Source organism: Aspergillus lucknowensis, assembly GCF_044049455.1.
Source record: "Aspergillus lucknowensis strain CBS 449.75 chromosome Unknown BJX67scaffold_4, whole genome shotgun sequence".
Classification (NCBI taxonomy): Eukaryota; Fungi; Ascomycota; class Eurotiomycetes; order Eurotiales; family Aspergillaceae; genus Aspergillus; species Aspergillus lucknowensis.
Window position 1 is genome coordinate 910,772 of NW_027263548.1, and position 25,765 is coordinate 936,536.

Here is a 25,765-nt window from a genome sequence, read left to right on the forward strand (position 1 = left end):
GTCTGTGAACTGCTGTTGCCTGTCCCACTCGGATTTCCCGCTCGTATTGAATATGATTCGACGAACTGAGCAGTCTGCCTTGGGCCCGATAGGCTCCAGGATTCGCCCCAGTTATAAAATGAAAGGCCAGTGGCCCGCAATCCACGTTGATATTCCAACTTCCCAAGACTTTTTTTGAGAAGCCATCCAAAAGAGCGACAGGGATCCAGAGGAGAAAAAAGATGAAGACCGAGTCCAGCTTTCTGACCAAACTCCCCCTCGACATCCGTCTCCGGATCTACCGCCACGTTCTCAGCCAAGGCACCGTCCATTTCCTCGAGGAAAAAGGGTACATGTTCTATGTCTTTTGCGACGAAGGCAGCGCACACCCCACGAAGACCTGCCGCTCGGTAGTCCGAACGTACAGTCCCCTCCGCTACTGGGGAATGGCGCTGGACAATATCTCCGAATTTGGCTGGGGTAACCCATACCTCCCGCCAGACGTTGTGTCGAGGGGTGAAGTTCCGCTCCTCCGTGTCTGCCGACAGGTCCACGCGGAAGCGCTATCCGTCCTATATGCAGGGGCAGTCTTCCAGGTGGACGATCTGGAGACTTGGGTGCGCTTTGCCGGCCATTTGGGCCCTGAGAAGCTCGCCTTGGTCCGCTCACTGCGAGTAGATTGGTACCCGGACATGGGTCGCCAGGGCGCCCAAGGCCCCCAGCGTGTGTTCAAACCTGGCAGAGTTTTTTGGGAGATTGTTGCAACCCAAATGCCTGGTCTTCGTGAACTCGCCGTGGACATAAATTACGGCCAGAGGACAGTCCTAAGGGACCTCGATGCTGAGTGGCATCTCCCTCTGCATGAGGTTCGCGGTCTTCAGAGCTTTACTCTGACTATCAGCGACGCTATAGATCGCAAGGATGGACCAGTATATCCTGAGACGGTTCTCCTCACAGACCATTTGAGGCAGGTTATGTGCTCGCAGCGGGATGAAGGCATGCACTCCCAGCCTGTCCGGCTGGACTCTGATTTCGGCCTTCGTCCGTGGTATTCTGGGTGGCGCTCGGGGTACAGAACGGACAAGCCGTAGCCAGCTTCTTTAATTAAGGACGAACGGAAGATATACAACAGACGGGGCTGCGAATCGGAGTTGAATGCTCACGCAACGAATCAAGCCCCAAATCGAAACACAAACAAAATAAGCATTATGCTTTCTAGCGCTTCCATCCGCTGCAGGCGTCGATTAGGTTGGCTCCGTTGGCCTCAGAAATCTTCATCGGTGGCCAATCGCCCGGCTTGGTCGAGAACTTCGACGACAAGGCGTATCTGAACGGGAAATTTCGCGAGAGGGGCGGCGTCACTCTTCCCCGATTATGGCTCGTGAACTCAGAGAACCTTGCAGAGGTCATCCAGCAGGCTACGGGGTAGAATATGACGGGCACTAGCCGCCCCGGGCGCGAAGACCAGGCGAGTCTGATGGCCATTGCTGCTGCCATGACGGGCTGGGGCTATGGGACATTTGTGGGAAAGATTCTCGAGGGAGCACAGCCTCTGGGCGTGTTTCAAAAGCATTGCAGTCCATTCTAGCAACTATCGCGCCTGTACACCATCTATATACACGAGTTGTCCCCCGACTCCAATACTATATTAGCTCATTAGAACAATGAAACACAGATAGAAGATAGAGAGAGGAAAAAAAAAAAAAAAAAAAAAAAAAAAAAAAAAAAAAAAAATATCATTGCTCAAGCATCTCAATCCAGTTCGAAGTCGTAGCAAAGTGTGTCTCGTCCGAGGATCAGACCTGCGTGGGAGACACAGGCTGATACGGCTGCGACTGCAGTACTTCCTCCCCTTCACTCTCTTCGTGGTCCTTACCGTGCCTCCGGCCATGCCTTGTCCTCTTTCTCTTGCCATCCTTCCCCTTCTTCTTCTTCTTCTTCTTCTTCTTCGGGAACTCGCTGTCCGGCCCATCCAGAACAGAGGACGGGTGCACGATGGCAAGCAACACCAGCCCAGCCAGGATTGGGAGCGCGTCCAGCGAGTAGAAGAATGCCTCATGCACAGCGATGTACCCCTCGACTCCGTCCGAGAACTCGATGAGACGGAAGATATTTCGGATGGTAATGAAGCCGAGGGTCACGTAGAGGGCGTACAGGAGGCGGCGCCAGGGGACCGTGTAGATCACCGGCTTAACGGTGGCATTGAGGTCGCCCTCTTGGCTATTCCGCAGCCGGGCTTCCTCGAGCGGATACGCGAAACCGTCGCGGATGCCCTTGATCAGTTTGTAGTGGAACCGGGCGGCGAGGGCGACGAAGAAGGTGATAAATCCCTGCTGGAGGCCGACACCGCCCATCACTGGGTACATTCATCAGTCAATGCTCGTCCACTGCGAAATGCTGGGTCGAAGGATGGAAGGACTCACTGATGTAGACACCGGTCATGGCGGTGTCTGGGTTGTCCTCGCTCATCGGGCCACTGGCGGAAGCTTGGACGAAGAAGGCGACGATGTCGAGAATCACGAAGATCAGGGTCAATCGGCGGGCACTGATGCCGTACAGCTTGTCCCGCTTCAAGAGCATGTGCACCATGCGGCCCATCACCATGTACACAAAGCCGTTGAGCCACAGGGGGCCCAAAAATATGATCATGCTCTGGGGGATGTAGTCCGCAAGGCCCGTGATCTTGTGAGCAGCTTTGGCGCGCAGACCGAATCCGATGGTTAGCCAGGCGCATCCCATGATGATGACCCAGCAGAAGGTCTGTTGCAGGATGGTCAGGATACATTCCGAGAGCAAGATCGGCTTGGAGGTACCTTTCGTGCCCTAATGGCGAGGGCGAGATGGACGAAGAAACACAGGCCGTACAGGACGGTGAAGAGAACCGCAGCTTCGATGGACGGACAGAATGTCCATCCTGTATCTTCAGGGATCACGCACTTTGTCATGTTGTGTCAATATGTTAAGATTGCTTGAAAAGATGAGTTGTTGAACGGAAGACCTCACCTCCCCACGGTCGTTGATGCACTCTATATACCTGGGATCCAGGGTCGCATGCTGCGTGAGTGCGGGTTGATGATCGAGACAGCATTGAAACCAGCTGGCATCGATCAGCCCAGTGACAGCCCGATAAACCCCGCTGCCTGGATTCTCGGGACTAAAAGGGGAAACATGAGGGCGCTTTCCAGCCGCAGTTGAGGCTGGACGAGACCGTATCTCGCACTGGTAAATTACCGTTCCTCGCATTGATAAATTACGTCCAGTCGCATTCTTCGCATGCCCCAAAGAAGACTAGTGCTTCTTGGCACCGTCCCCAAGCATCGCATTTCTTGGTTATGCTTAAGGCTGTCTAAATATATCGCGGACACGTATCGCCTCTTCCGGCTAGGGCTGCTTGTAAGGCTTGCGTTCTCTATGTTTTCTCTATCTTGGCCGTCGATCTCCTTCTGAACGAGTAACGAATGATCTCTAGTTTTTCAGTGTGTACACCTCGCGGCCTCGGGGATCCCTGCCCTTGTACTCCACCATCCTCCCAGTGTCGGACACCACACGCCTGGTGTCACCGTTGTGCAGGATAATGTCCAGATCCCTCCAGGCTGCGACAAATCCGCTCTGCTCGTCCTTTGCAAACCCAACGATCACTCTGTCCTCTGTCGAGCTATAGCTGATCGTGTACCGGGACACCCTGGGATCAACCGAGATCCCATCGTCTTCCAGCCAGGTGGTGGAGAAGACATTGCCGTGTGAGCTCGCTCGAGGAGGGAAGATCTCGACCCCGCGGTAGTCGTCGACTTCGCTCACGGCCACAGAGGCTTCTGTCTCGTCGCCAGGGACTCTCGTCTGAACGGACTTGCCGACGGGGATGGCTCCTCCGATCTTCGCGATCAGGGGAATACTCGTCTTCCACTCGGAGGGTACTTCGACCCACTGTCCAGAGGCATAGTATGTGTACGGGGCATTCATGTTGACAAAGCCGTAGTCGAACGTGTCATTCGACTTGCGCGGGAGATACACCTTTCCGACCTTGACGCCTGGCTCATACACACCACCGACAAGGATCGTCTCACCGAACCAAAACTGCTCTTCACCTTTCTTTAAGGCTTTCGTCCACACTTCGGGGTCTGACTCGTAGCCCCAGCCGACCCAGCGCTGGGGCGGCGACGCATAGAAGTGGCTCTCCAGGCCGAGGGAGTAGATGTACGGCAACATTTCGTAGCGGCGCTTAATCGTGTCGCGGACGAGAGGTGTGATTTCGGGGTACATCCACGGCTCAATTACCTCCCCAGTGTCGCTGTTATCGGGTGATGTCTTGAAGCAGTTGATGGCGAACCGGGGCGAGTGGATGCCCAGTTGTACCCATCGCAGAAGCAGTTCTGGAGACGGTTGCGGTCCTGAGAGGGTTAATGTCTGTCTCCTCGTCCTGGATCGTGAAGCTTACCTTCGAACCCTCCGATATCGTGTCCTTCACACTACATCAAAGTCAGCTTTTGCCGCCTCCTGAATTACACTGGCCTACCTGAAGAAGCGACAGGGCGGCATTCAACGACAACGCGTTCGCTCCCTTCATGCTCTCCCAGCTGGTAACGTTATCACCACTCCAGGTGCTTGCCGAGTATCTCATTGTGCCCGCCGTCGCACTTCGCGTCAGAACAAACGGTCGGACGTTCGGCTCCAAGTCGCGCAGTGCATCGTGCGAGGCTTTGCCCATCAGCTCCGTATGCATCGCACGGCCCCAGAGCCCAACGGTGTTATTCTGCGTCTGCTGCTTCGCAGCATCAGAAATCACCGGCTCGTCAAGCACCATGCGCCAGTCGTCATTCGGAAGAGTGTACTCGTTGTTATCGTTCCACATCCCATCGATTCCAGAACGCTTGAGAAACTGCACTCCGTCGTACCACCACTTGAACGCAGCTGCGGACGTGAAGTCGATGTGGCAGCCGTCGCCGCCAGTTCCCCCTCCGGCACTCCACAGGCGCATGTAGCCCGGCTTGCCCGTCCCCGGGTCCTTGAAGAACCCGTTCCCGTCAATGAGTTTCTGGAAATCTGGGTGCGATCCCAAGAGGAATGGTTTGATGTTCGTCAGGAGACGGATACCACGGGCATGATACTGCTTGATCCACTTTTCGGGGTCCGGAAATCGGTATCGGTTCCATGTAAAGACGGTGCGGACCTTGGGTTCGACCTCTCTAATGGAGTAGCCGGAGCTCATCTGGTGCGCTGAACAGGGAATGCCGTGCTCCTTCAGCTTGTCGGCGAACTCCATCAGCGCCTGATGGGCCGGTGGCGTATCCATCGCACTGTATTTATATCCCCCCGAGATGTACCCATAAGCCCAGCGGGGAACCAGCAAAGGGTAACCGATGAGTTCTGCATATGACCTGACAACGTCCTTCAGCGTCTTGCCGACGATAAGGTATTGCTCCAGACCGCCGTAGTCTTGTCGGTACACCTTGAAGTGGCCCCAGAGACCGTCCACCTCCGAGCCAACGGACCAGGTCCCTCTGCTGTGGGTAGTGGAAAAGATTGCAATGCACCCCTCAGGGGTGGCCTTGATGAGTAGCGGGATGTGCTTGTAGAGAGGATCGGTGTTGTAGACGTTGTACCCGAAGCTATCTGTGGCGGAGAGCTGGAAATGGCGACCGGTGAGGTCCATGGGGGCATTCTTTTCTCCCAATCCGACGTGCAATGCATTGCGATCGTGCTCTGTGTAGTGCGCGATGCCATCGCCGTCTGCGACGTACGAGCGCAAGGGGAGGTCGCGGTAGAGCGGCTTGTCGTCGTCTTTCCATGACAGAGATACCACTGGGGCATTCTCCCAGTTCACCGCGGCCTTTACGTCTCCAACTTCAATCTCCCTTTGTGATTGTCCGCTGCTTGTCTTTACCTCGAGGCCATTTAGGTCTGTGGCGGGCTTGGTGACACTGGGATAGGGAGGCAGCGGGTGATCGGGGGAGGTGAAGGTGACGCGAAAGAGGTTTTCCCGTATGGGCTCGAAAGAGAAGTCAAAGGATCGTTTGTCTGCGGAGTGCAAGTATACAGAAGGACATGCGTCCTGAGACTGGGTCTCTTGGAAGCCTTTGGGCAAATACTCCTTCTGAGGCATGCTGAGGGCAACGACAAGGAGACACAATAGACCGAATGGGGCTTCGCCCCGAGAAATGAAGCTGTATTTGAATGATAGCTCAAGCTCCTCCGCTCTCCAACTGAGGGGTGCACTGAGGGGAGAAAGTCGATATCGGGTTTCGGGTCCATCACCGACGTATACCAGAAGTCTCCACCAGGTGCAATTCAGCACATCGGACTTGACGGCCGAGAACCGATCCAAGAGAATTAACAGGCCAGTTCCATTGGACAAGAACGACCCCATCGTCGGACTTCTCCATTTCGTCCGTTGCGAAGGAAACTTTGTTTCCCCCGCGGGGTGCCCCAGATTCTGCTCGCAGTATAGCCAACCCCCTGCACAGATAAAACTGAGAGACCCCCCGTTGAGGCCCTCCTGGATGGATGTGATCGCCAGAATATGCATTCGCCTGCACTCTACCTCAACGGCTGACTTTGGCCTTGCTACTGGATCTTGTATTATTCCCATCTCAGCTCAAACCTCAACCTCAACCTCATCTTCCTCGTTCGACTTGTCTCTCCACGATCATGTCGGCAGTCGCGAAAACAAACCCGGACGAACGCATTGAGTTCGCTCCGACGACAGCACCCTCGCAGCCAGAGCCTCCTCGAGAGGCGCATCAGCCGGGTAGACCCACGGACAAAGCCCTCGAGCTGATCGAGGACATGGGCCATTCCACGATTCTCACCCCCGAGAACAACAAACGCGTCCTCCGACGGATCGATCTGAGGCTGCTGCCCATTCTGCTGGGGATCTACTTCCTGCAGCAGCTCGACAAGTCGACTCTCTCCTACGGCTCGGTGTTCGGCCTGATCGAAGATGCCAATCTCAAGGGCCGGGAGTACTCGTGGCTCGGCTCAAGTATCTATCTCGTCCAGCTGGTCGCACAGCCGGCCATTGCGTACACCCTCGTGAAGATCCGGCTCGGCAAGTTCCTGGCCGTCATGGTCTTCTTCTGGGGTATTTCCCTGGCGTGCATGACTCCCGCGCGGAACTTCGGGGGGTTGCTCGCCTGTCGGATTTTCCTGGGTCTTTTCGAAGCTGGCATCCGTATGTAGCATACCCCCCCACCAGGACGAGAAGCTAACATCAGACAGCGCCTGCCTTCATTGCCATTACGCAGATGTGGTATCGTCGCCGTGAGCAACCGATGCGACTCAGTTCGTGGTATGCGATGAATGGAGTAGTGAACATGGTGAGACTTTCGGCGATATATGCTGGTTACTTGCTGAGAAGTGCAGTTTGGGAGTCTGTTCGCGTTCGGCCTGGGTCATATCAAGTCCAGTCTTGCCCCGTACCAGGTACTTATACCGCTAACGTCTCTTATCCTCATGCTAACCATGTCTAAGATCATCTTCCTATTCTTTGGATGCCTTACCGTCGCGTTTGCTTTCGTTGTCCTGTGAGTCTACCTTCCAGAACTCCATGAATTAACTAACCCTTCGTAAGATTCTTCCTGCCAGACTCCCCCATGCAGTCCAATTTCCTCAACGAAGAAGACAAACTGTTGGCGATCGAGAGGTACATACCAACCCTGTGCGCACTCCCCTATACTAACGGGTCAGACTTCGAATGAACCAGCAGGGTATCGAGACACACGAGTGGAAGTGGGCGCACGTAAAGGAGGCGTTCCTGGATCTCAAGTCCTTCTTCTGGTTTGCCTTGATGTTTTCAATTTCGTAAGTCGAGGGATTCGCTGTTTGCCAACCATGATTGACGCAACGCAGGATCCCCAGCGGCGGCATCACCACCTTCGGGCCTTTAATTATCGAATCGTTCGGCTTCGACCAGCTCAATACGATGCTTTTCAACATGCCTTTTGGTGCCATTCAGCTGGTCGCCACTCTGGGAGGGGCATGGCTGGCGACGAGGTATAAGACCAAGGGGGGTGTGGTGGCTTTGCTGTGCCTACCTGCTATCGCAGGCTGTGCTATGCTGCTGCAAATCCCACGGGGCGATGCCCACAAGGGGCCATTGCTTGCCGGGTATTATATTGTAGGTTACCCTCGATCCAGGTTTAGGGTACTGCTGACACTGCTAGATCTCCGTCTATCCCGGAATCAGTACGTTTTGTCAAATGGCGACCCGTGGAATTATGCTAACTTCTTAGCACCGATGATTTACTCGTGGGCCGCTGGAAACACGGCCGGTGAGACGAAGAAGAAGGTCACCAACGGTATCCTGCTTGTTGGGCAGTGTGCCGGCAACGTATGAGCAAATGCTGCCCTTATCTGTAGCAGAACTAACCTCCAACAGGTGGTCGGTCCGAACTTGTACACAACTGACGAAGCGCCTGGTTACAGACGTGGTCTGCTCTCCAAGTAAGTCCAAAGATCCAGTCCAGTATTATCGGGTCTAACCGAACAGCCTGGCCATGTTCTGCGTGCTCGTCGTGCTCTGCGCGTAAGTAGCCTCCATCTGATGGTCGATTTATACTCACCTTCGCAGTCTGAATATGGTGTATATTGCCTTTCTGAACAAACGACACGAGAAGCGGCGTGTTGCCATGGGAAAGAGCGCGAAGATCGTGGATCGCTCGATGCAGACAGTCGGCGAGCCCGAGACGGACCTGGACAAGACCGAGGCCGGCGAGAGAGTAGACGACAACGCGTTTAAGGATCTCACGGACTTTGAGAACGAGGACTTCATCTATGTGTACTAGGCTGTGTACTCGGGCTGTGGCCACGATGTCTGAGAGTAGTATTGATGTAGTTACCACAGATCTTCGCAAGACGTACCTAGTGATTGTATCATAAAGCCATATCAATAATCCTTCATCTCCAAATCTTCTCGATCCAAATCCTTTCAAGGTTCGTCTGAGCCACTGCCGAGTCGGGGAACTTCCGAGCGATCCATGGATGATGCCCCGCGTCCCCAGTTCCCGACAGGATTCTCCAACGACGACTCCGGCCGACTGCGCCGATTGACAGGTCTTCATCATGGCTTCCGAAGACGCGTATCTCGTGGCTGCGCCGCCTTCGATGAAACGCATTCCGGTATGAACCCCAGTTTCATGGTTGTCGATGAATCTAACAGCAGCAGAAAGCGTGCAGCGCGTGTCGGCAATCAAAGGTACGCCACCCCGGCTATTGACGGACGACGCTCACGGTCAACAGGTGAAATGCGATGGGAAACGGCCGTGTACAAGGTGCGCAGCTCTTCGCTTCCCATCTGTAAATCGCATTCTTGTTGACCAGTTCCAGGTGCGAAAAGCTGAAGAAACAATGCGTCTTCTTCGAGATCCCCAAGGATCCAGTGACGGAGTAAGCATCGATGCGTCTGATGCAGTGCGGAAGTTAACGTATTTGCAGGAGACTGGAGTCCGTCGAGTCGGAGGTTCAGCATCTGCAAGCACAGCTGGCCGATATGCGGCAGATGCTTCGTCTGCAATCGCAACCACACAGCGACGCACTCGCTGGGATCGAGAGCTTTTCCCACCCTCAGCTCTCAGTGCAGCAGGCGGGTAGCGAGAGCGCTTCGCTCATGTCACCTGCTCAGCTTCTTCCTGAAGCTCCCGGGTTCATGCCGCCTGGGACGACGCTATCAAGCTCTCGAAGTGAAATCTCCCTACAGCCTCGAATCCGACCTTCTCAAGAGATTCCTCGACCTGCGAAGAAAAGGCGCTCCGGGTTTGAAGTGAGAGAGGAGCCCATCTCGGACTTTATCAGCAAGGGTTTGATTACGATTGAATATGCCGTTGATTGCTTTACTACGTATGTTACACTGAAACCGGGGTATCACCAGTTCGATAAGCTGACATGGCACTCAGGTTCTTCCAAGGTTGCGTAAGTGCTTCTATGCCCGATCAGTAGCACCAGGTTTTGATAGATTCCATGCAGGACAGGTATATTCCAATCTTTGATCCCAAGCACGATTCCTTCGAATCCGTCCGCTATCGAAGCAGTATCCTATTGAACGCTATATGCACGATTGGGAGTCGGGTGGAGTCGAGTATGTCGCGTTCACATAGCAACCTCGCAGTATCTCTGCGCTGACCGCAAATAGGATCCGGATCCCAATTGTCTGATTTACTGCAAACCGAGCTCAAAAAGTGGATCAACGTCGTCATCCAGAATGAGACACTGAATTGCTTAGAGTCCGTGCAGGCATTACTGGTGATTGCCTGCTATTCTGCCGAGCGCTCTTTGATACTGTCATTTGCAACTAGAATGGCGCTAGACTTGGGTCTGGACGAAGCCTTCGAGGAGCTCACCCAACAGCTGACGATGAAGGACGTGGAGGGAGCGCAGAATATCCGGAGCTTCGTCGAAGAAGAGAACGTGCTGATGCGGAAATCCAGAACATGGTTCGGACTTCTGGTGTTGGAGCATATGTAGGCCACATTCGACGGTATAAGCTATCATGCTGACCATGCGCAGATTCAGCCTCGACGGTGGAAAGCCACCAGGCATTCGAATGACGGGAAATCCACGACGATGCCGCAAGTTACTCCATCAACCATCGTCGACCGTTTTGGATCTGCGTCTATTTTCTCAGGTTGAGGTATGCGCCATCATTACCGCTTCGACGACACCAGCTAACATCAACTAGTTGAATGTTATAAGAGGTGCATTCGTCCAGACTGGTCTCTCCCACAACAGCGCTGATACCTCGTAGTTCACATCAATGAGACACTCGGTGCCAAAGCACCGCTAGCCCGGGCTGATATCGCGGCATTCGTGCAGGAGGCAAAGCTTGATCTCGATCTGTGGTTTGAGTAAGTTCCTTTCTCACGACCACCGAAGGCAATTCTAACCGAAATAGTGACTGGCAACGGATAATAGGTACGATATGAACACTATTGGGGAATCCGCTGTATTGACCGGAATAGAAAACTCCCTCGCGCCTGAAGACGAGGAACGAGCCCCCTTGCTAGCCGCTCTTCGCGTGCAAAAGTGCTGGGGGGAGATGATGCTTCATTGCAAGGCCCTTCGCTCCATGGGAGTAGAAAACGTCGCGTGCGTCTCCGTTTTCTGTGTCAGATTCTCATGGCGAGTAGTAACTAACGGATCTCAGAGCAATGTCCCCCGTCGAGCAGAAGATCCTTTTAATGGCAAAGGCCAGTGCCCGCAAACACCTCAGTCTCATCACCTTCGAGCCTGACTCATACCTCGCGAAGCTCAAGTACGCAATGGACTTCGTGTGGGCAAAATGTGCATTTTGCTTCCTCCTTCTGCTCAAACTATCCCGTCTCCTACCGGAGGGGAAAGAAGAGCACCAGGAACTCCTGAGCCACGGCAACCGGCTCCTTGACGACTTGACAAAAAGCATCTCGAACAGCAATACCGCTAGCAACGGCAATGTTTACCTGCAGATTCTTCGGCTCAGCATCGAGAAGTACGGACGGACGCTAAACGAGAGCGGCATAGAGACAGGAGATGCAAACGAGGACACGGCGCCGTTCTGGGAGTTGTTCGATGCACAAACCGAGCTGACCTCCTTTGTGCCGGAGCAGTTCGTGAGCGAGTGGGATTTCCCGGGCCTCAATCTCTTTTATTTCCCAACGACCTGGCAGGACTTCTTCGCAGACTTTTCCTTGGCGGTTTGATGTCACCTCGGTGTTGAAGGTGTAGCCACGTAAATGACTACCGCCGCTGACTTACTGTGCCTCCTGCTTGCCGTTTTTCTGCTAGTTTCACCTCACAAACGCAAGTGGGAAAATGCCCTCTGACAAGCCAGTATCAAACGGCCAGGGCCAGTCATCCAGCAGCTCCGGCGGTAGCTGGAACTGAGCAATAGAGTCGTCAAGCGCGGGCATCACGGCTTGCATTTGTGCGATATCTCCTTGATTATAGTCGAGTGGCATCGAGTCGCTCTGGGCAGTGTTAATATTGTCAATCGGTGGCTGGCTCTGCGGAACAGGAGGTATATTTGCTGTTCTCTGCGTGCGCATATACTCGTCGATCCGACCAACTTGAGATTTGAGCCTCTCGCTTGTACCAGTGGAGCGACGGAGTCCTGACTCCAGCCGATGCAGGAGGTCGGCCATTTCCAGCCTATCGTCAATCAGCTTGTGTCTCTGTTACAGATGTTGAAAAGGACGCTCAATCTTACAAGAGTGTGCGCACACGTTGGTAGGAAGTCTCTGATAGACTGCCCTCCATCACCGAGCCAAGAATATATCCAATCCCGGCCAGATGGTGCAGCTACTAAAGTTAGCTCAGATTCGTCGCCATCCGAAGTTAGCCGAGCATGGAGGTGAACATACCAAAGGAGAACTGATCGCCTTCAAGTATTCCGCGGGCACTTTGGAAAATACGCTCAAAACCTGTCCTGCCACATCGCATTTTCCATCAACGCCGTGGTCTTCGCCCGAGGAGAGAACCATGCGCAGCAGCTGGAGAGTCGCTTGAATATTAGCCGACTGAAAGCCAAAGATATCGTGCGCCAAATCGCCTGTAGCTGGGCGAGTTTCTCGGAACTGCGGCGGAAGCGCCTCGTATAGGGACAGGACGTGGTCCATCAACCACGGTCCAGCCATCTGCGCAGGGCGAAATAAAGACCAGACTTCAGCTGTTCCGTTCTTCGGCGGGGAGCGTCGTCGCTGACTGTCTAAAGCATGTTCGAGAATACGATACATATCGGTGGTGAAGTTCCAGCCGCAAATCCAATCGGCTGACGATGCACCCGTGCGCAAAACATCGTTCTGCTCCACGCTAACAGGCGATACCATGTCGTCTTTGGCGATGAAGTCGTCTTTCAAATCGCCAGGATAACGGACGTTAGACTGGTCCTCTCGATGGCGAATGATTCCGCCCCAGACAATTGACGAATAGACATCCAAGGTATATATGGACCAGAACTAAGGAACGGTTAGACACGAGGGCTAATGCACAAAGGGTTCGGCTACGTACCAATCTTCGCCGGATCTCGATGACAACGGGATCCAGGTCTTTGGGCCACAACTTCTCGTCGTGCAGTCCGTCCATGACGGCCAGGGTGTGATACATGCCCAGGTACTGCTGCATCTCCTGGATCTGCCCATTCTGAATGCCTGCAATACTGAGAATCGCGCAGGCCCGCATGTATTCAGTGTGTCTTGCAGTGGCCAGGTCACGGGGAATTGCATCCTTCGCCGCCGACCAGAAGACCTCGGATGGAGGGCTTGCTAATTGCTGTGAGCTCCAGCGATTCGAATACAAGGCGCCATCACGGGCACGAGCGGAAGCCAAGGCACACATCGCCATAGTCGAAGCAAACAGGCCCTCATCCTTGAGGTAGTCCAGGTTTTCCAGGGCCCTCGTGAACGACGGCCAATGGAATAGAGGAAAGCTGCACGACCGTCCCATCAGCCTCGAATCTCTCGACTGCGCGGGGCGAAAGACATACATGGGATATACGATCTCGAGATACACTTCCGCCAGATCCCGGATCGTGCCTTGCGAGGCGACCGCGAATGCTTTCCACGGATTGAGCAGCGAGCTATCATGAGGCGCGGCCATGGTCATCGCGTGAGGGTCATTGGCCACATTGTGTGAAGCACCGGCTAAATGAGGCTTGAGAGCGATATCCGATGCGGAGTTACCAGAAGAGACGGCCTCGGAGGCTCCATTCAGAGGTACGGCTGATTGCACGGGCTGCGTCGCTGCTTCACTGGCTTGTCTTCGAGCGCCGCGTCGCCTGGCGGGGCGGTCATAAGTACATGGTACGCCAAAATCGGTGCAGTTTTGACAGGGTGCGAAAGGCCCGCTGTTCTTATTACATTTGATGCTCCGCCGATTGCAAAAGTCGCCTGGAGAGACAATTAGGTCGCGTCCGGCGCCACTTTCCGCGGGGGGTCACGAACAAGCCTTGGAGATCCGCTGGAGTTTGCGGGGGCGTTGCGACATGTCGGACGCTAGCTCAGGCCTGAAACTCAGAGCAACATGCCTCAGAGCCCAAGCAGCCTCATACAAAGAAGTACTGGCCGGATGTCCTCCTCCATGCAGGAAATCAGAAGTCGGCGAACGGAAGCTGCACCGACACGTCGGGAGTCCAAATTCGGCCATCCGCTTGCCGAGGTAACCAAATTAGGTATAGTGTAGTGTGAGATTATGTAATCTGATTCACGAGGGGCCGTCGCTGACTAATATCCCACAACAGGGTTCAACTGGAAGTATACAAATACGAAAAGGGCGTGAAGTCATAGAGATGGCACTTTAAGAGATTTGGAAGGGAATTGCAATTGGTACCATGGTATTGAACGTTTGTGGTTGTCACAGTTGCCTCCCTTCCCAAACCACTGGATATATATATTCGAAGCACCAGCCGGTCGAGCAAGGAAAATTATCCCAAATCAAAAAGCATCCATCGGAATCATTTCATAATCTTATGCAGATCACCACTTGTTATCAAACACCTGTCCATTGACATAATTAATCATCTCGCTCACAGGAGCAAGGTGATCTCGCCCAGCCCCAAAGAGTGCCCCCTGTCGCATCACCTTCCGATAATTCTTTCCGGGAGATACCTTGCCCAATACATACTCCTGCCGCGTCTCAACGCGCGTTGGGACGGGAATAGAACGACCAACAATCGCCTCCATCCCCTGCCACGCAAAGGTGATGGCTTCTTTGGCACCGGCCGGGACACCGGCCTCATCGAGCATGACAATACGCGTGTTGGGGTAGTTTTTCTGAATAAACTGAGTGATGTTAGGGTTAAGAGCACCACCACCGCACATAAAGATCTCCTCAATCTCCAGACCTTTGGGAGCGTAGCGGCGGTAATGCTCGACGATGGCCTGTGCAGTGATACGGGTGATAGTGGCAACCACGTCGTCAGGGCTCAGACCCTTGCTTTCGGCCTTCCGAATGAGATCGAACGCCAGAGTGTCGCGGAAGACCTCCCGACCAGTCGTCTTGGGCGGATCCAACCGGAAGTAAGGGTGGGTTTGGAGGAACTCGTCAACGAGCTCCTGATCGACTGTGCCGCGCGCCCCCATCTCGCCGTCCTTATCGTATTCCCGCTCGCCGTTCGTGTAGTGACGGACGACTGCATCAATGAAAACGTTGCCGGGACCCGTGTCGAAATCGTAACAGGCGTCAATACCTCCGTGAGAGTCGGGAGGGATGAAGCAGACGTTGGCGATGCCGCCGATGTTCTGACAGGCGCGCAGCTTCGTTGGGTGGTGCAAGAGTAGGGCATCAAAGAAAGCGATCAACGGAGCACCTTGGCGGCCAGCCGCCTGGTCGCTCACGCGAAAGTCCGTTACGGAGGTGATGCCGGTGCGCGAGGCAAGGAAAGAGCCTTCAGCCATGGTCAACGCGCTGCGCACCTCGCCGGGTTCAGGCATGGAGAGAAGCCAGATCGTCTGACCGTGCGATCCAAGGACATCGATCGACGAGATGTCAACCTGATAGTCCTGACAGAACTGTTGAACAGCGGCGGCAAATGTCTCTCCAAGAATGACATTGACTTCCGACAGCTCTGACGGCGACGTCTTGTTGTGCAGGATGATGTTCATAACTCGCTTCTTGATTGTCTGCTCGAGGGGGATTTCTCCGTACTTGAGCAGCTCAAAATGCATTGGAGACTCGGGGTTCTCCTGTCTGAAATGGCATAGAGCACAGTCAATTCCATCCTGGATTCAGATGTTAGCACCACCGTTCCTTATCATCCTGGCACAACCATACCATCGACGTGCCGCTGTTCAAGCCCAGGACTGTGAGCTCCAGAGGCTGGCTCTGCGCGGGAGCACCGTTGGTGGCCATGCTGACGGGTAGGTAAAACACGATCTTGGTGATAGAGCCGCAACAATCGGTCGAGGAGACGTTAAATAACTTTAAATCGAGAACCACTCTCCAACTTCGAGACGTGCCACGGAGAAACCCCGCTGTCAGCTGTTATTGGCCCAGAAAAGGCTGTGTTGAGAGGCAATGGGTATCGTCTAAACGCCTAAACGCTTCAAAGCTTCGCCGCTTAAATGCCTAAATGCTTAACCGTGTAAAAGGTTCCATTTTTCGCAGACCCTGCCTCTGGCTCCACGTCTGGCCTCCCCCGGTTTTTCGTGAATGGGCCTGCATTCTCTTCCTGCATCCTCTGCTTGTGCGGAACCCCATATCACTCGGCTTATGAGTGGATCTGTTCTGGGGTTCGTTGCGGAGAATTCGGAAACCGCCCGTGGGATCACCTCCCAGGGAAGAATATTTAAACCCATGATCCCCGTATATTCCCACGCTGGAATCATTTCCTGCTCCGGAGTCAGTGTCTGAATCATTGGCTGCGTGATTACACCATGGGCTACACGACACTTTGGAGGCGGTTGTCGCCTCGTCAGCTCAACATCGCCATTCAGATCTTCTCGCTGATCTGCATTTTCTTCGAGGGATATGACCAGGGCGTCATGGGAGGCGTGAATGCCTCGCCGACCTATGTGACGGAAGTCGGCATTGGGGAGGCCGATGGCACTGTAACCGACACCACGCACCAGGGAGGCATCGTCAGCGTCTATTATCTCGGCTGCATCTTTGGCTGCTTTGCTGGAGGGTGGCTGGCTGATCGGATCGGTCGTATCAACGGTCTGTTCATCGGCTCGATCTTTGCCGCCGTCGGAGGTGCTCTGCAAGCGGCTATTCAAAGCTCTGACTTCATGCTCGTCGCTCGAGTGGTGACTGGCATTGGCACTGGCGGTGTGTATGAAGTTCTGCAGACGGACTGGGCTTGACTTGCTAATCGCACCTAGCTTTGACTGGGATCACGCCTGTGCTGGTCTCAGAGACTTCTTCTGCCCAGCATCGTGGCGGTTTCTTGGGCTATGTCTTCATCGCAAACTGTACGTAAACCTGTCTCACGGAGGAGGGATATGCTGACAGTGAAGATCTGGGAATCTCCGTGGCGTACTGGCTGTCGTTTGGTCTTGCGTTCATCAACAACGGTTACTCTGATATCCGATGGCGCTTCCTGCTCGCATTCCAGTGCATCCCGGCCATTCTCCTGGTTCTCTTCATCAAGATGCTGCCCGATAGCCCTCGCTACTACGCATCAGTGGGCCGCAACGAGGACGCGAGAGACCTGTTGACGAGAATCCGACGCCACAAAGCGACTCCCGAGGAAATTGAACGCGAGTATATGGAGATCCTGGCCATGGCCCAAGACAGCCGGCCCAGTTCTCCGATTCAGTTTGTCAAAATTCTCACCGGCAAGGGCGGACGACCGGGCGCCAATCTGGGTCGACGGGCCTGGCTGTGCGTCTGGCTGCAGATCATGGCCTCGTGGACTGGAATCACGGTACGTCGATGCATCACAAGTAGTGTTTGGGTTTTATTGATATTTCTAGGCTGTTACGGCATACTCGCCTGTCCTTCTCAGCCAAGCTGGGTACAGTGACCTCACCCAGAACGGACTGGCTGGGGGATTGAACACGATCGGCATTGTTGGCACGATCATCAGTGCGCAGATTGTGGACAGGATCGGTCGGAGAATGTGTCTGATGCTGGGTGCTTTGAGTCTTTTTACAGTCGAGGTGGTGGTAAGTCTGCCGTTCAAAGTCTCGGTCTCTGAAGGCGTCGTTCGTTAATGTTTGCTTAGGCTGGCTCTGTGTATGAGGCTTCGCTTCACAATCCCGATCGAGCATCTCAGTATGCACCGGCAGCAGTTGCAATGCTCTTCCTCTTCAATTTAGGATACGCATCAACCTGGGGCACAGTTGCTTTCCTGGTACCGACCGAGATCTTCCCCTCGGATTTGCGCGCACAGGGCAATGGCTTTGGCATCACCGGATGGGCAATTGGCGTGGGCATGACGACCTTGGTGAACCCGATCATGTTTGATAGCCTGAAGAGCCGCAGCTACTTCCTCCTTGCGGGCTTCAATCTGCTCTGGATCCCGATTGTCTACCTCTTCTACCCTGAAACCTGCAATCGGTCGCTGGAATCCATTGACGCGCTGTTCTCGACCCCGAGTCCGTTCCACTGGGAGATGGAGCGAGCGTACCGTCTCCACAGCGATGTGCTTGCGGAGAGGGGGGTCCCCAAGGTCGGCGAGGACGGCAGTAACAAGGTTGTCTTCGAGGAGGCCATTGCGGCGTAAACTTAGAAAGATAGGTAGTATATTTCAATAAGCATTGTTATGAAGCTCTCCCAGCACGGCCACCTCATGGAGGCCTCAGGCACCTACCAGAAGTGGGAAGCCCTCATTTGGCTTCATGTCGCCTCATTTGGCCTTATTTGGCCTCCTTTGCCCTGGTTTGTCAAGTGAACAGGAGGTTCTCCACGACGCAGCCACAGCATCGCCTCTAATATTGCAGCTCGGACCAATCAGCCGCAGGCTGCGGAGAACGCTAGCAAGCCAACGATCCTGACGAGACCGGAATTCGTCCTCGAAGTCCATGCCTCGACGGCGCTGGCGAAATCCCAGTGCTCCGTGCCCGCCTCCGCAATCGAGGGGGCATTGACCTTGAAAAACAGCGTCAGCTCCCTCAGCTCCTTCCAGTCCCATCAACATCATCATGGACTTCTTTGACCCCGGGAGTCTGCTGCGGATCAGCGTTCTTTGCGTGATCCCCGCAGCGCTGCTCTACATCATCAACGCCCTCTTCTTCCGCGTCGCCAACCCGAAAGGCGTGCCTCTGATCCGCGAACCAGCGGGGAAGACGAGCTTCAGCCTCAAAACCCGCCTCGCGTATCTGACCGACTGTGAAGCGCTTTTCCGCGAAGCTTACCAAAAGTACTCGAAAATTGGCAAGGCTGTCATTATCCCAGGCTTTGGCTTCCGCGATGAGATTATCCTCCCGGCGAGCTCGCTTCGCTGGGTGCTGGCGCAGCCTGAAGGCGTTCTCAGCGTCGACCATGCCTTTGCCGAGGTGGATCAGGTGCAGTATGCCCTGGGCCATACTAAGTATGTCGTCGACGCGTGGCAGGGCCAATTGGTGCGGAAAGAGTTGAATGCGGTGTTGGAAACCATCGTCGACGGGTTGAATGAGGAGCTGGGCGTGGCTTTCGACGCGTACTTTGGCACCGATGAAGACAACTGGAAGACAATTGATCTGCTGGAGACGGTGCGGATGGTGGTCGCCCAGGCTGCGAGTCGTTTTACGATCGGCTTGCCGTTGTGTAAGTTGGACTGATGTGATGTGACGATGGTTAGACCCCTGCCCACTGACACAGAACAGGCAGAAACGAGCAGTATCTCCGAGACAGCTTCGATGTAATCGACGGCTGCATCATCAACGCGGGTGTAACCGGCGGCACGCCTCCCATGCTACGTCCCCTCGTTGGGCCCTTTGTTGGGCTAAAATCGCGTCTGGCGCAGAGAAGAGTCAGGAAGCATTTTGAACCGATCTATCGTGCGCGCATGGAGGCTCTCAAGCACTCCAAGGACGAGCCCCAAGATTACTTCCAGATGATGCTCCGCTTCGCGCAGAAGGAGCGCCCCGAGGAGTTTCACGACGTGGATACCATGAGCGGGCGTCTCACTGCTGCTAATTTTGGCTCCATGCACCAGACCAGCATCCAGGTGACCAACATGCTGCTGAATATCATGGGGTCCGATGCGGAGTACAACACCATCGCGGTTCTTCGGGACGAGGTCACCCGGGTAATGGGGTCCGATACGGCTTGGACCAAGTCCACAGTCTCTCAGATGACTCGGGCGGACAGTGTCTCCCGCGAGACGCTGCGTTGTCATTCGTTTGGCGGCCGGGTGATGCACCGTATGGTGATGGTCGATGGGCTGGAAACCGATTCGGGCGTCAAGCTTCCCAAGGGATGTCTCATCTCCTTCCTCAGTCAGCCGGTGCACGCGGACGAGGACAAATACGAGGACCCGCTCAAGTTTGATCCGTTCCGGTTCTCGCGCATCCGTGAGGCTGCAGACGACCCCAGCAAGGGCAATAAGCTCAGCTTTGTGACGACAAGCGCCGACCATCTGCCGTTCGGCCACGGCAAACACGCTTGTCCCGGTCGGTTTCTGATCGATTTTGAGCTGAAGATGATCATTGCCTACGTCCTTACCCAATATGATGTCAAATTCCCGGCGGAGTATGGCGACAAGAGACCTCCAAACCGGTGGCTGGCGGAGGCAATAGCGCCCCCGGACGGCGTCAAGATTCTCGTCAAGCGGCGGAAACGTGCGTAGATGAATAGTAATCACCTCTGTGACGGATATTCTTGGATAGGTTCTAGGTCTCTGATGTCTCTCGATGCAAGACTATCTACAATTCCAACTCATGACTTAACTATCGCTTTGTGTAAACCCCCGTGCTCACAGCATGGTAGCCTTTCTTGCCCACTCTTGCCGTCAAGGGGCTTCTCCATGGCTCGCCCCGTGCCAGTCTCTCGATCGTCTTTTCGAATGTATAGCGTGGTTCCCAGCCTAGTTCCTTGACGGCCTTGCTCGAATCGTACACTCGATCGAATCTGGCGAGGTGCTTCCAGCCTCTCTCTTGAAAGATGGCATTCACTTCAGGAAATAACTTGGCTATCACGGCCCCGGCGTCACGATTCAAGGTGTCGAGTGTACCTGCGTCGTTGCTGAATGGGGGCGGGGCACTTATGATATACTTCCCCCATCGAATGTCCCTCGCCTTGTTCATGGCGCAGACTGACGCGCTGACGATATCCTCAATGTCCACTCTGCGGTAGGCAAGCTCCAGCACCTTCAGGTTCTCGTCGCCCATAGCCGCGCGGCGGTCTTCGTCGTCGTCCTCCTCGGGGAAGAAGCGGCTTGTCCGGAGAACCAGAACGGGCATTCCGCTTTGCTTCTGGATCAAAGCACACATATCCTCCGCCGCGACCTTTGTTACGCCGTAAATGTTCTTCGGGACCGGCACGACGGATTCATCGATCCAAGCGGCTGGGGAGCCTGGCTTGGGGCTCAGTGCCATCCCAAACGTGCTGGTCGTACTGAAGTAGATGAAGCTCTCTATCTGGCTTCTGGAGGACCGGGACGACTCTTCCAGGAGAACCAGGGTGCCGAGAATGTTGGTCGAGACGAAGTCCTCCTTGCTGTGGCTGGCGACGTGCGGTTTATGCAGTGTCGCAGCGTGAAGGACATGCTTGATCGGGTTCGAATCGAAAACAGACGCAATAAACTGGCGATCGCTCACGGAGCCGACGTGTGTCGTGGTCGCCGAGGGGAGAATATCGACGCCCAATGGCTTGAAGCCCAGGGACGGCAGGCTGAGCATCAGGGCAGTCCCGAGATGACCGGCCGAGCCGGTGACGACGACATCATATTCAGACATTGTGAAGATCGATACTGAAAGGCAGAAAGCTGGGAATTGTGCTGTGGTCGAGTTTTTCACGGTGTGCCACTGCAGTGACTCACCAATACGAGGAGCCCCGCCTCGTATACTTCCCGACTGAAGAAGCTTGGTGCCTCGAGATCGATGGACGCCATGTCTTCCTGCCAGTCATGCCATTTGGTTCTCCAAAGTGTGTGAGTGTCTCCGTTCACCAAAGACTTTCGCAGCGGTTGCACTTGATCTGTCCTCCTCCCTCCGGAGATCTGCAGAGCCTGGGGGTTCCTGTGGGGGATTCAGGCTAAACGGACGGGCAAGTCTTTCCACAAATCATATCTGATACCGTTACGAGCTCCAGAGACACGAGCGAATCGGCCCTTTGACTTCAAAGCTTGTTCATCTCGGTTGCGTTGGAGAATCCGGAGCAGGAGGCTGTCATTAATTTCAGGTCGACGGACAGCTTTTGGACGCTCGTCTCAGATTTAGGCTAATGTACGTGTTAAAAAGCTGGGGAGCGTCGCTCCTCATGGTCGTCTGAAGGCACTCGAGTTCTCAAGCATCGTCCGATATCATGAGGCTCACGTCGCTACATTCGCTGTGCCTGGGCGCATGGACCGTCTGGACGGGACAGGCAGCTGGCATGGCTCTTCCGTCGCAGGGGCACGGCAAGCACTGGGTTCCGACCTGGACTGCAATGCCCCAAGAGGTTGAGGTCGACAACTTGCCGCCGAGTCCTTTTGTATGGCTCAACCCCCCGTGTTGATGGGCCACGTCGCTGACCGAGATAGGGCGGAGGAGGTGCTGATTTCCAGTTCGAAAACGCGACGTTACGACAGACCTTTCGGGCGTCGATTGGAGCTGAACACATCCGGGTTCAAATTTCGAACCTCTTCGGCCAAACGGTCTTGCCCATCACTGCGAGCTCGTTGGCGTTGCCAGAAAATGGAGAGGCAGGCGTAGCTGCCATTGACACGTCGACAATCACGCCTCTTACCTTCAATGGCTCTGCGTCTATCGCCATACCGCCAGGGGAGACCGTATATTCTGATCCAATCCACTTTGAAGTCGCCCCTTTGTCGAATATCGCCCTCACGATCTACAGTCAACAAGGACAGGCAAAGGACAAGATCACGGGCCATCCGGGCAGTCGAACAACGTCATGGATGGAAAAAGGAAACAAGGTCAATGCTCCGTCGATTACGGGGACTGGCTTGGAGCACTGGTATTTCGCCACCGCTGTCGAGGCCTTGACTTCGAAGAAGAATATCGGCCTCGTCATCCTCGGCGATAGTATCACGGACGGACGCGGCAGTGATGACAATATGAACAACCGGTGAGTAGGGCTGGAATTCATCTTGAGAACTTCAGTTGACGCCCACCAGCTGGCCCGACGCTCTCGCAGAACGCTTGCAAAGCAGCAACTTGACACATATAGCCGTCAACAATGAAGCTGCAGGCGGCAATGCCATCCTCTCAGGAGGCCTCGGACCGCCGCTGCTTACAAGGTACCGCCGGGACGCCATAGAACAGAAAGGAGTCAAGTATGTGATGATCTTCGAGGGCGTCAACGATATCGGCCCGTCGAACACAGATGAAGAGACACAGGAGCAGCTGTTCGACAACCTGACAGATGCGTACTCGCAAATCGCTGCGGACTGCAGAGATGCCGGACTCATCACTATCGCCGCGACGATAACCCCGTTCGCTGGGAACCAGTACGGGGCCCCTGCACGCGAAGCGACAAGAGTCAAGGTGAATGAATGGATTCTATCGAGTGGAGTCTTTGACTATACTGTTGATTTTGCCGCATTTATCGGGGACGGCGACAAGCTGAGGCCAGAGTTCGACTCGGGAGACCATTTGCATCCCAATGTGGTTGCTTACAAGGAACTGGCACGCCGGATTGACCTCGGAATTTTTCAGTAAAGGTGAAGCGTGAGCTGAGAAGAGGTGTGAGCTGAGTATGCGTCGTTTTACTCTGTAAGCAGCCTTATAGAACCAGCAGCTTCCAGACAGATGTGTAGAACAATAAGAAGGTTATGTTAAAAGCAATGGGTTTCCGGTGCAGGACGCCTCTGATGTTGGCTGCTATTATGTTTGCATTCTACAAGTCCAGACTGTGTATTAACTACAACGCATTAAGACATCAGCCAGCTAGCTCGTATCTCTGCTCTGGCTTCTCTTCCACCTTTTCGAATGCTCCTGGCTTCGACCCAGCGTCAAGTTCAACTTTCTGGTTCCCAGCATCAAGTTCAATCTGCTCACCCTCCGCTCCAAGCTCCGCCTTTGGAGCCTCTGTTGCCTCCACCTCAGCTGGCTGGGCTGGATCGGAGCTGGTCGGTGGGAGGTCTTCGGCGGATTTCTCTCCCCCCTCCTCCTCTGCCTTCTCTTTGCGCGCCTTTCTTCGCTTCCGCCTCCGTCGGAGGCAGAGAAGAACCACCGCAACGATAAAAAGCGTCATCCCCATGCCAACTCCAACACCAATACCGACCTTGGCCTCGCTGGATATGCTCCACTCGCTGTCGTCTTCCGATGTATCCGTCGGGCCGACCAAGGATACCGCGTCCAAGCGCGCCAGCTGCGTCTCCTCACCACCATTGTACTGTCCCCCCCGGTAGTTGAAAACGAAGGCGACTTCAGCTGTTTGACTGGGCGCTACCGATGTGATAATGTCTGCAGGGACCACCGTTGAGCTGAGCGATGCTGCGGGATTCACTGTCACTTGGGGCGCGAAGTTTCCATTCGTCGTGTAACCCATTTCGAGGGTAAGGGGCTCCGTCAGGTCTCCGCACTCCCAGCGGAGGGTGATCCCGCCTGCTGCCTGGAGCGTGGCATGTTCAGTAGGGGCGACAAGGGTGAAATTCGGTGATTCTGTTTGGGTCGCATCTGTTGAGAGAATGAGATGAGTCCAGACAACGCGATGTCGAGGGAAAATCTTACCGTCCCCTAAGACAGCCCTCGGTGTGAGAAGCAGAGCCAGAAAAGCAAGCATGTTTGCTTGCATGATTTCCTGGTTCAGACAATCATCAAGGCCGAAGGATGAATCCCGTGGGCAACAACTGTCTCAACGATGGCAATTGAGAACTGGGCTCGCTGTGACTCCTGAGGAGAGTGCTTTGATCCATGGGGACGTTTTTTTTTTGCAGCGCTGCTCTCCCGGCGAAGGAATTCGGCGAAGGAATTTGCTCAATCCCTTCTGGTTGACACTGCCTCCTTGGCAAATGACGCTATTCCCAAAACACCGCGACGATGACGGCAGATCGTGAGCTGCAGCGACGCGGATTGGCGGGCTCGTAAGCCAAACGAATACGCACACGCTGAAGCAATTTTGTCATTTCCGTTCAGGCATCCCAGCAGGCTTCAACGCTCGTTGCTGCGGGACGATGCCATCAGATTTTACATTTGGCCCCCGGGTTGTCCAACACAACAAAGCGCCACTCGACACCGACCATCACAACCCGCCCGTCTCTTTCAACACCGACCTTCTTCGCCCTCTCGATCAAGTCGTTGAATCGCTTCCTCCCTTTTATTCCTACAGTGATAGACTCTAACCCTTCCGGCCGTTGAGCCGTGCCCTCGACGAATATCATCCGCCCGTTGGTAAATACAAGCTCACTTCCATCCCTGTCAACGCCAAAGATCCGTTCCCACGTCTTCGCGGCAGCAGTAGTATTGCTATCATCGGGTGTAAGGCGACAGGTCGCCGCGAGAAGCTGGAGATTTGCAGATCCTGCCATCGCGGGAGCATAGCTTTTGAACTCGGGACCGCAGGCATGCCAGGCACTGAACGGAGATAGCAATGGCTCTGGATTCTCTCCTGACGGTCGATGAGAGTCGAGCTCTGGCATCATTCCGCATGCTAACGTGAGCAACTGCATTCGTTGTTCCGCGGAAAGACGGACCAGGGATTCCGTTCGGGCGGTATTAAACACAGGCGAAATCTTCCTCCGAATACTCGAATATGACCTTCGCCCGACCACGAGACTTGATATACTCTTTCCGGGAAGCCGCATTGTGGTTTTGCATGATTATCATGTAACCCCCGTCGCCGCGCTTGGCCCAGCAGCCTGCCTGCGGTTGTGGCATCTCGGAAGGGCGATACAACTTCGATGATGTCACCGCCGAGCGGGATGAGAAAGTTTCCTAAGCCCCATTGCGCGACATTCGGATCTCGATAGATGACTACGGTCCCGAGGACCGGTCTGTGGCTGTCATTAGATGAGGGTTCAGGGGGTCTGGACGTGACAGACGAGAATCCTTTCTGCCTCGGAGAGATCCGCAACGAGCAGCGCGATCTGTCTCAACCGAGTAGACGGAACAGTCTTCAGGAATGGATTCGACGAAGGGGTCATTTCTCATGACAGCGTTGTGGTGTGCCGAAAGCGCTCTGCGACGATGGTCCGTCGGCGTTCTGGCCTGGCCGCGCAAAATCAGGTGACCTGCATTCACGTGTCAGCACAATCAATGCCTCACAGCCAAGGCATGAAGAAGAACTGTCCGTCTCTCGT

At 54.6% G+C, this 25,765-nt stretch overlaps 13 protein-coding genes across 13 annotated transcripts; 6 read left to right on the top strand and 7 right to left on the bottom strand.

Moving 5' to 3' along the window:
* Window positions 1-86: 86 nt before the first annotated feature.
* BJX67DRAFT_343838 (uncharacterized protein) lies at window positions 87-1,672 on the top strand. The gene has a single exon (XM_071028196.1). The coding sequence runs from the start codon at window positions 222-224 to the stop codon at window positions 1,068-1,070; it is 849 nt and encodes a 282-aa protein (XP_070890201.1). The 5' UTR covers window positions 87-221; the 3' UTR covers window positions 1,071-1,672.
* BJX67DRAFT_218915 (uncharacterized protein) lies at window positions 1,133-1,672 on the bottom strand. Its single transcript, XM_071025697.1, has one exon. The coding sequence runs from the start codon at window positions 1,474-1,476 to the stop codon at window positions 1,195-1,197; it is 282 nt and encodes a 93-aa protein (XP_070890202.1). The 5' UTR covers window positions 1,477-1,672; the 3' UTR covers window positions 1,133-1,194.
* Window positions 1,673-1,775: 103 nt separating this feature from the next.
* Window positions 1,776-6,079, bottom strand: BJX67DRAFT_377825 (putative alpha-glucosidase; the record flags this gene model as incomplete). The annotated part of the gene is made up of 6 exons (XM_071032212.1): window positions 1,776-2,335; window positions 2,403-2,739; window positions 2,793-2,915; window positions 3,466-4,367; window positions 4,415-4,445; window positions 4,493-6,079. The coding sequence occupies 6 exons, from the start codon at window positions 6,077-6,079 to the stop codon at window positions 1,776-1,778; spliced, it is 3,540 nt and encodes a 1,179-aa protein (XP_070890203.1).
* Window positions 6,080-6,624: 545 nt separating this feature from the next.
* BJX67DRAFT_370014 (putative MFS transporter) lies at window positions 6,625-8,759 on the top strand (the record flags this gene model as incomplete). The annotated part of the gene is made up of 12 exons (XM_071030855.1): window positions 6,625-7,147; window positions 7,195-7,292; window positions 7,339-7,398; window positions 7,447-7,499; window positions 7,547-7,618; window positions 7,663-7,776; window positions 7,825-8,092; window positions 8,139-8,160; window positions 8,208-8,305; window positions 8,354-8,418; window positions 8,465-8,500; window positions 8,546-8,759. 12 exons carry the CDS (start codon window positions 6,625-6,627, stop codon window positions 8,757-8,759), a joined length of 1,623 nt encoding a protein of 540 aa, XP_070890204.1.
* Window positions 8,760-8,784: 25 nt separating this feature from the next.
* Window positions 8,785-11,645, top strand: BJX67DRAFT_370015 (putative C6 transcription factor; the record flags this gene model as incomplete). Its single annotated transcript, XM_071030856.1, has 11 exons — window positions 8,785-8,794; window positions 9,050-9,093; window positions 9,140-9,169; window positions 9,214-9,245; window positions 9,301-9,360; window positions 9,409-9,814; window positions 9,937-10,048; window positions 10,103-10,430; window positions 10,477-10,600; window positions 10,729-10,814; window positions 11,114-11,645. The coding sequence occupies 11 exons, from the start codon at window positions 8,785-8,787 to the stop codon at window positions 11,643-11,645; spliced, it is 1,764 nt and encodes a 587-aa protein (XP_070890205.1).
* A 43-nt stretch (window positions 11,646-11,688) lies between these two features.
* Window positions 11,689-14,013, bottom strand: BJX67DRAFT_218935 (putative C6 transcription factor). The gene is made up of 5 exons (XM_071025698.1): window positions 13,884-14,013; window positions 12,952-13,829; window positions 12,306-12,899; window positions 12,152-12,243; window positions 11,689-12,093 (listed from the first exon to the last, which is right to left on the bottom strand). The coding sequence occupies exons 1-5, from the start codon at window positions 13,924-13,926 to the stop codon at window positions 11,733-11,735; spliced, it is 1,968 nt and encodes a 655-aa protein (XP_070890206.1). The 5' UTR covers window positions 13,927-14,013; the 3' UTR covers window positions 11,689-11,732.
* A 237-nt stretch (window positions 14,014-14,250) lies between these two features.
* BJX67DRAFT_343853 (UPF0075 domain protein) lies at window positions 14,251-16,099 on the bottom strand. Its single transcript, XM_071028197.1, has one exon. It carries the CDS (start codon window positions 15,603-15,605, stop codon window positions 14,415-14,417), a length of 1,191 nt encoding a protein of 396 aa, XP_070890207.1. The 5' UTR covers window positions 15,606-16,099; the 3' UTR covers window positions 14,251-14,414.
* Window positions 16,100-16,110: 11 nt separating this feature from the next.
* On the top strand, window positions 16,111-18,119 carry BJX67DRAFT_218980 (putative MFS sugar transporter). The gene is made up of 5 exons (XM_071025699.1): window positions 16,111-16,707; window positions 16,761-16,850; window positions 16,896-17,305; window positions 17,355-17,546; window positions 17,606-18,119. The coding sequence occupies exons 1-5, from the start codon at window positions 16,314-16,316 to the stop codon at window positions 18,104-18,106; spliced, it is 1,587 nt and encodes a 528-aa protein (XP_070890208.1). The 5' UTR covers window positions 16,111-16,313; the 3' UTR covers window positions 18,107-18,119.
* Window positions 18,120-18,524: 405 nt separating this feature from the next.
* Window positions 18,525-20,152, top strand: BJX67DRAFT_377830 (cytochrome P450; the record flags this gene model as incomplete). Its single annotated transcript, XM_071032213.1, has 2 exons — window positions 18,525-19,128; window positions 19,188-20,152. The coding sequence occupies 2 exons, from the start codon at window positions 18,525-18,527 to the stop codon at window positions 20,150-20,152; spliced, it is 1,569 nt and encodes a 522-aa protein (XP_070890209.1).
* Window positions 20,153-20,202: 50 nt separating this feature from the next.
* On the bottom strand, window positions 20,203-21,402 carry BJX67DRAFT_218999 (NAD-dependent epimerase/dehydratase family protein). Its single transcript, XM_071025700.1, has one exon. The coding sequence runs from the start codon at window positions 21,258-21,260 to the stop codon at window positions 20,253-20,255; it is 1,008 nt and encodes a 335-aa protein (XP_070890210.1). The 5' UTR covers window positions 21,261-21,402; the 3' UTR covers window positions 20,203-20,252.
* Window positions 21,403-21,897: 495 nt separating this feature from the next.
* BJX67DRAFT_370021 (SGNH/GDSL hydrolase family protein) lies at window positions 21,898-23,183 on the top strand (the record flags this gene model as incomplete). Its single annotated transcript, XM_071030857.1, has 3 exons — window positions 21,898-21,996; window positions 22,046-22,590; window positions 22,640-23,183. The coding sequence occupies 3 exons, from the start codon at window positions 21,898-21,900 to the stop codon at window positions 23,181-23,183; spliced, it is 1,188 nt and encodes a 395-aa protein (XP_070890211.1).
* Window positions 23,184-23,302: 119 nt separating this feature from the next.
* BJX67DRAFT_219001 (uncharacterized protein) lies at window positions 23,303-24,468 on the bottom strand. Its single transcript, XM_071025701.1, has one exon. It carries the CDS (start codon window positions 24,259-24,261, stop codon window positions 23,404-23,406), a length of 858 nt encoding a protein of 285 aa, XP_070890212.1. The 5' UTR covers window positions 24,262-24,468; the 3' UTR covers window positions 23,303-23,403.
* A 178-nt stretch (window positions 24,469-24,646) lies between these two features.
* BJX67DRAFT_370022 (uncharacterized protein) lies at window positions 24,647-25,609 on the bottom strand (the record flags this gene model as incomplete). Its single annotated transcript, XM_071030858.1, has 4 exons — window positions 24,647-25,116; window positions 25,190-25,328; window positions 25,360-25,439; window positions 25,504-25,609. 4 exons carry the CDS (start codon window positions 25,607-25,609, stop codon window positions 24,647-24,649), a joined length of 795 nt encoding a protein of 264 aa, XP_070890213.1.
* Window positions 25,610-25,765: the final 156 nt, after the last annotated feature.

Coding starts and splice junctions, on each gene's coding strand:
- BJX67DRAFT_343838 (XM_071028196.1), top strand. CDS start 222: ATGAAGACCGAGTCCAGCTTTCTGACCAAACTCCCCCTCGACATCCGT.
- BJX67DRAFT_218915 (XM_071025697.1), bottom strand. CDS start 1,476: ATGGCAGCAGCAATGGCCATCAGACTCGCCTGGTCTTCGCGCCCGGGG.
- BJX67DRAFT_218935 (XM_071025698.1), bottom strand. CDS start 13,926: ATGTCGCAACGCCCCCGCAAACTCCAGCGGATCTCCAAGGCTT. Junction 12,244..12,305: donor AGGCGATCAGTTCTCCTTTG/GTATGTTCACCT, acceptor TAACTTTAGTAG/CTGCACCATCTGGCCGGGAT. Junction 12,094..12,151: donor CAACGTGTGCGCACACTCTT/GTAAGATTGAGC, acceptor GATTGACGATAG/GCTGGAAATGGCCGACCTCC.
- BJX67DRAFT_343853 (XM_071028197.1), bottom strand. CDS start 15,605: ATGCATTTTGAGCTGCTCAAGTACGGAGAAATCCCCCTCGAGCAGACA.
- BJX67DRAFT_218980 (XM_071025699.1), top strand. CDS start 16,314: ATGGGCTACACGACACTTTGGAGGCGGTTGTCGCCTCGTCAGCTCAAC. Junction 16,851..16,895: donor CTATGTCTTCATCGCAAACT/GTACGTAAACCT, acceptor CTGACAGTGAAG/ATCTGGGAATCTCCGTGGCG. Junction 17,306..17,354: donor CCTCGTGGACTGGAATCACG/GTACGTCGATGC, acceptor TGATATTTCTAG/GCTGTTACGGCATACTCGCC.
- BJX67DRAFT_218999 (XM_071025700.1), bottom strand. CDS start 21,260: ATGTCTGAATATGATGTCGTCGTCACCGGCTCGGCCGGTCATCTCGGG.
- BJX67DRAFT_219001 (XM_071025701.1), bottom strand. CDS start 24,261: ATGCAAGCAAACATGCTTGCTTTTCTGGCTCTGCTTCTCACACCGAGG.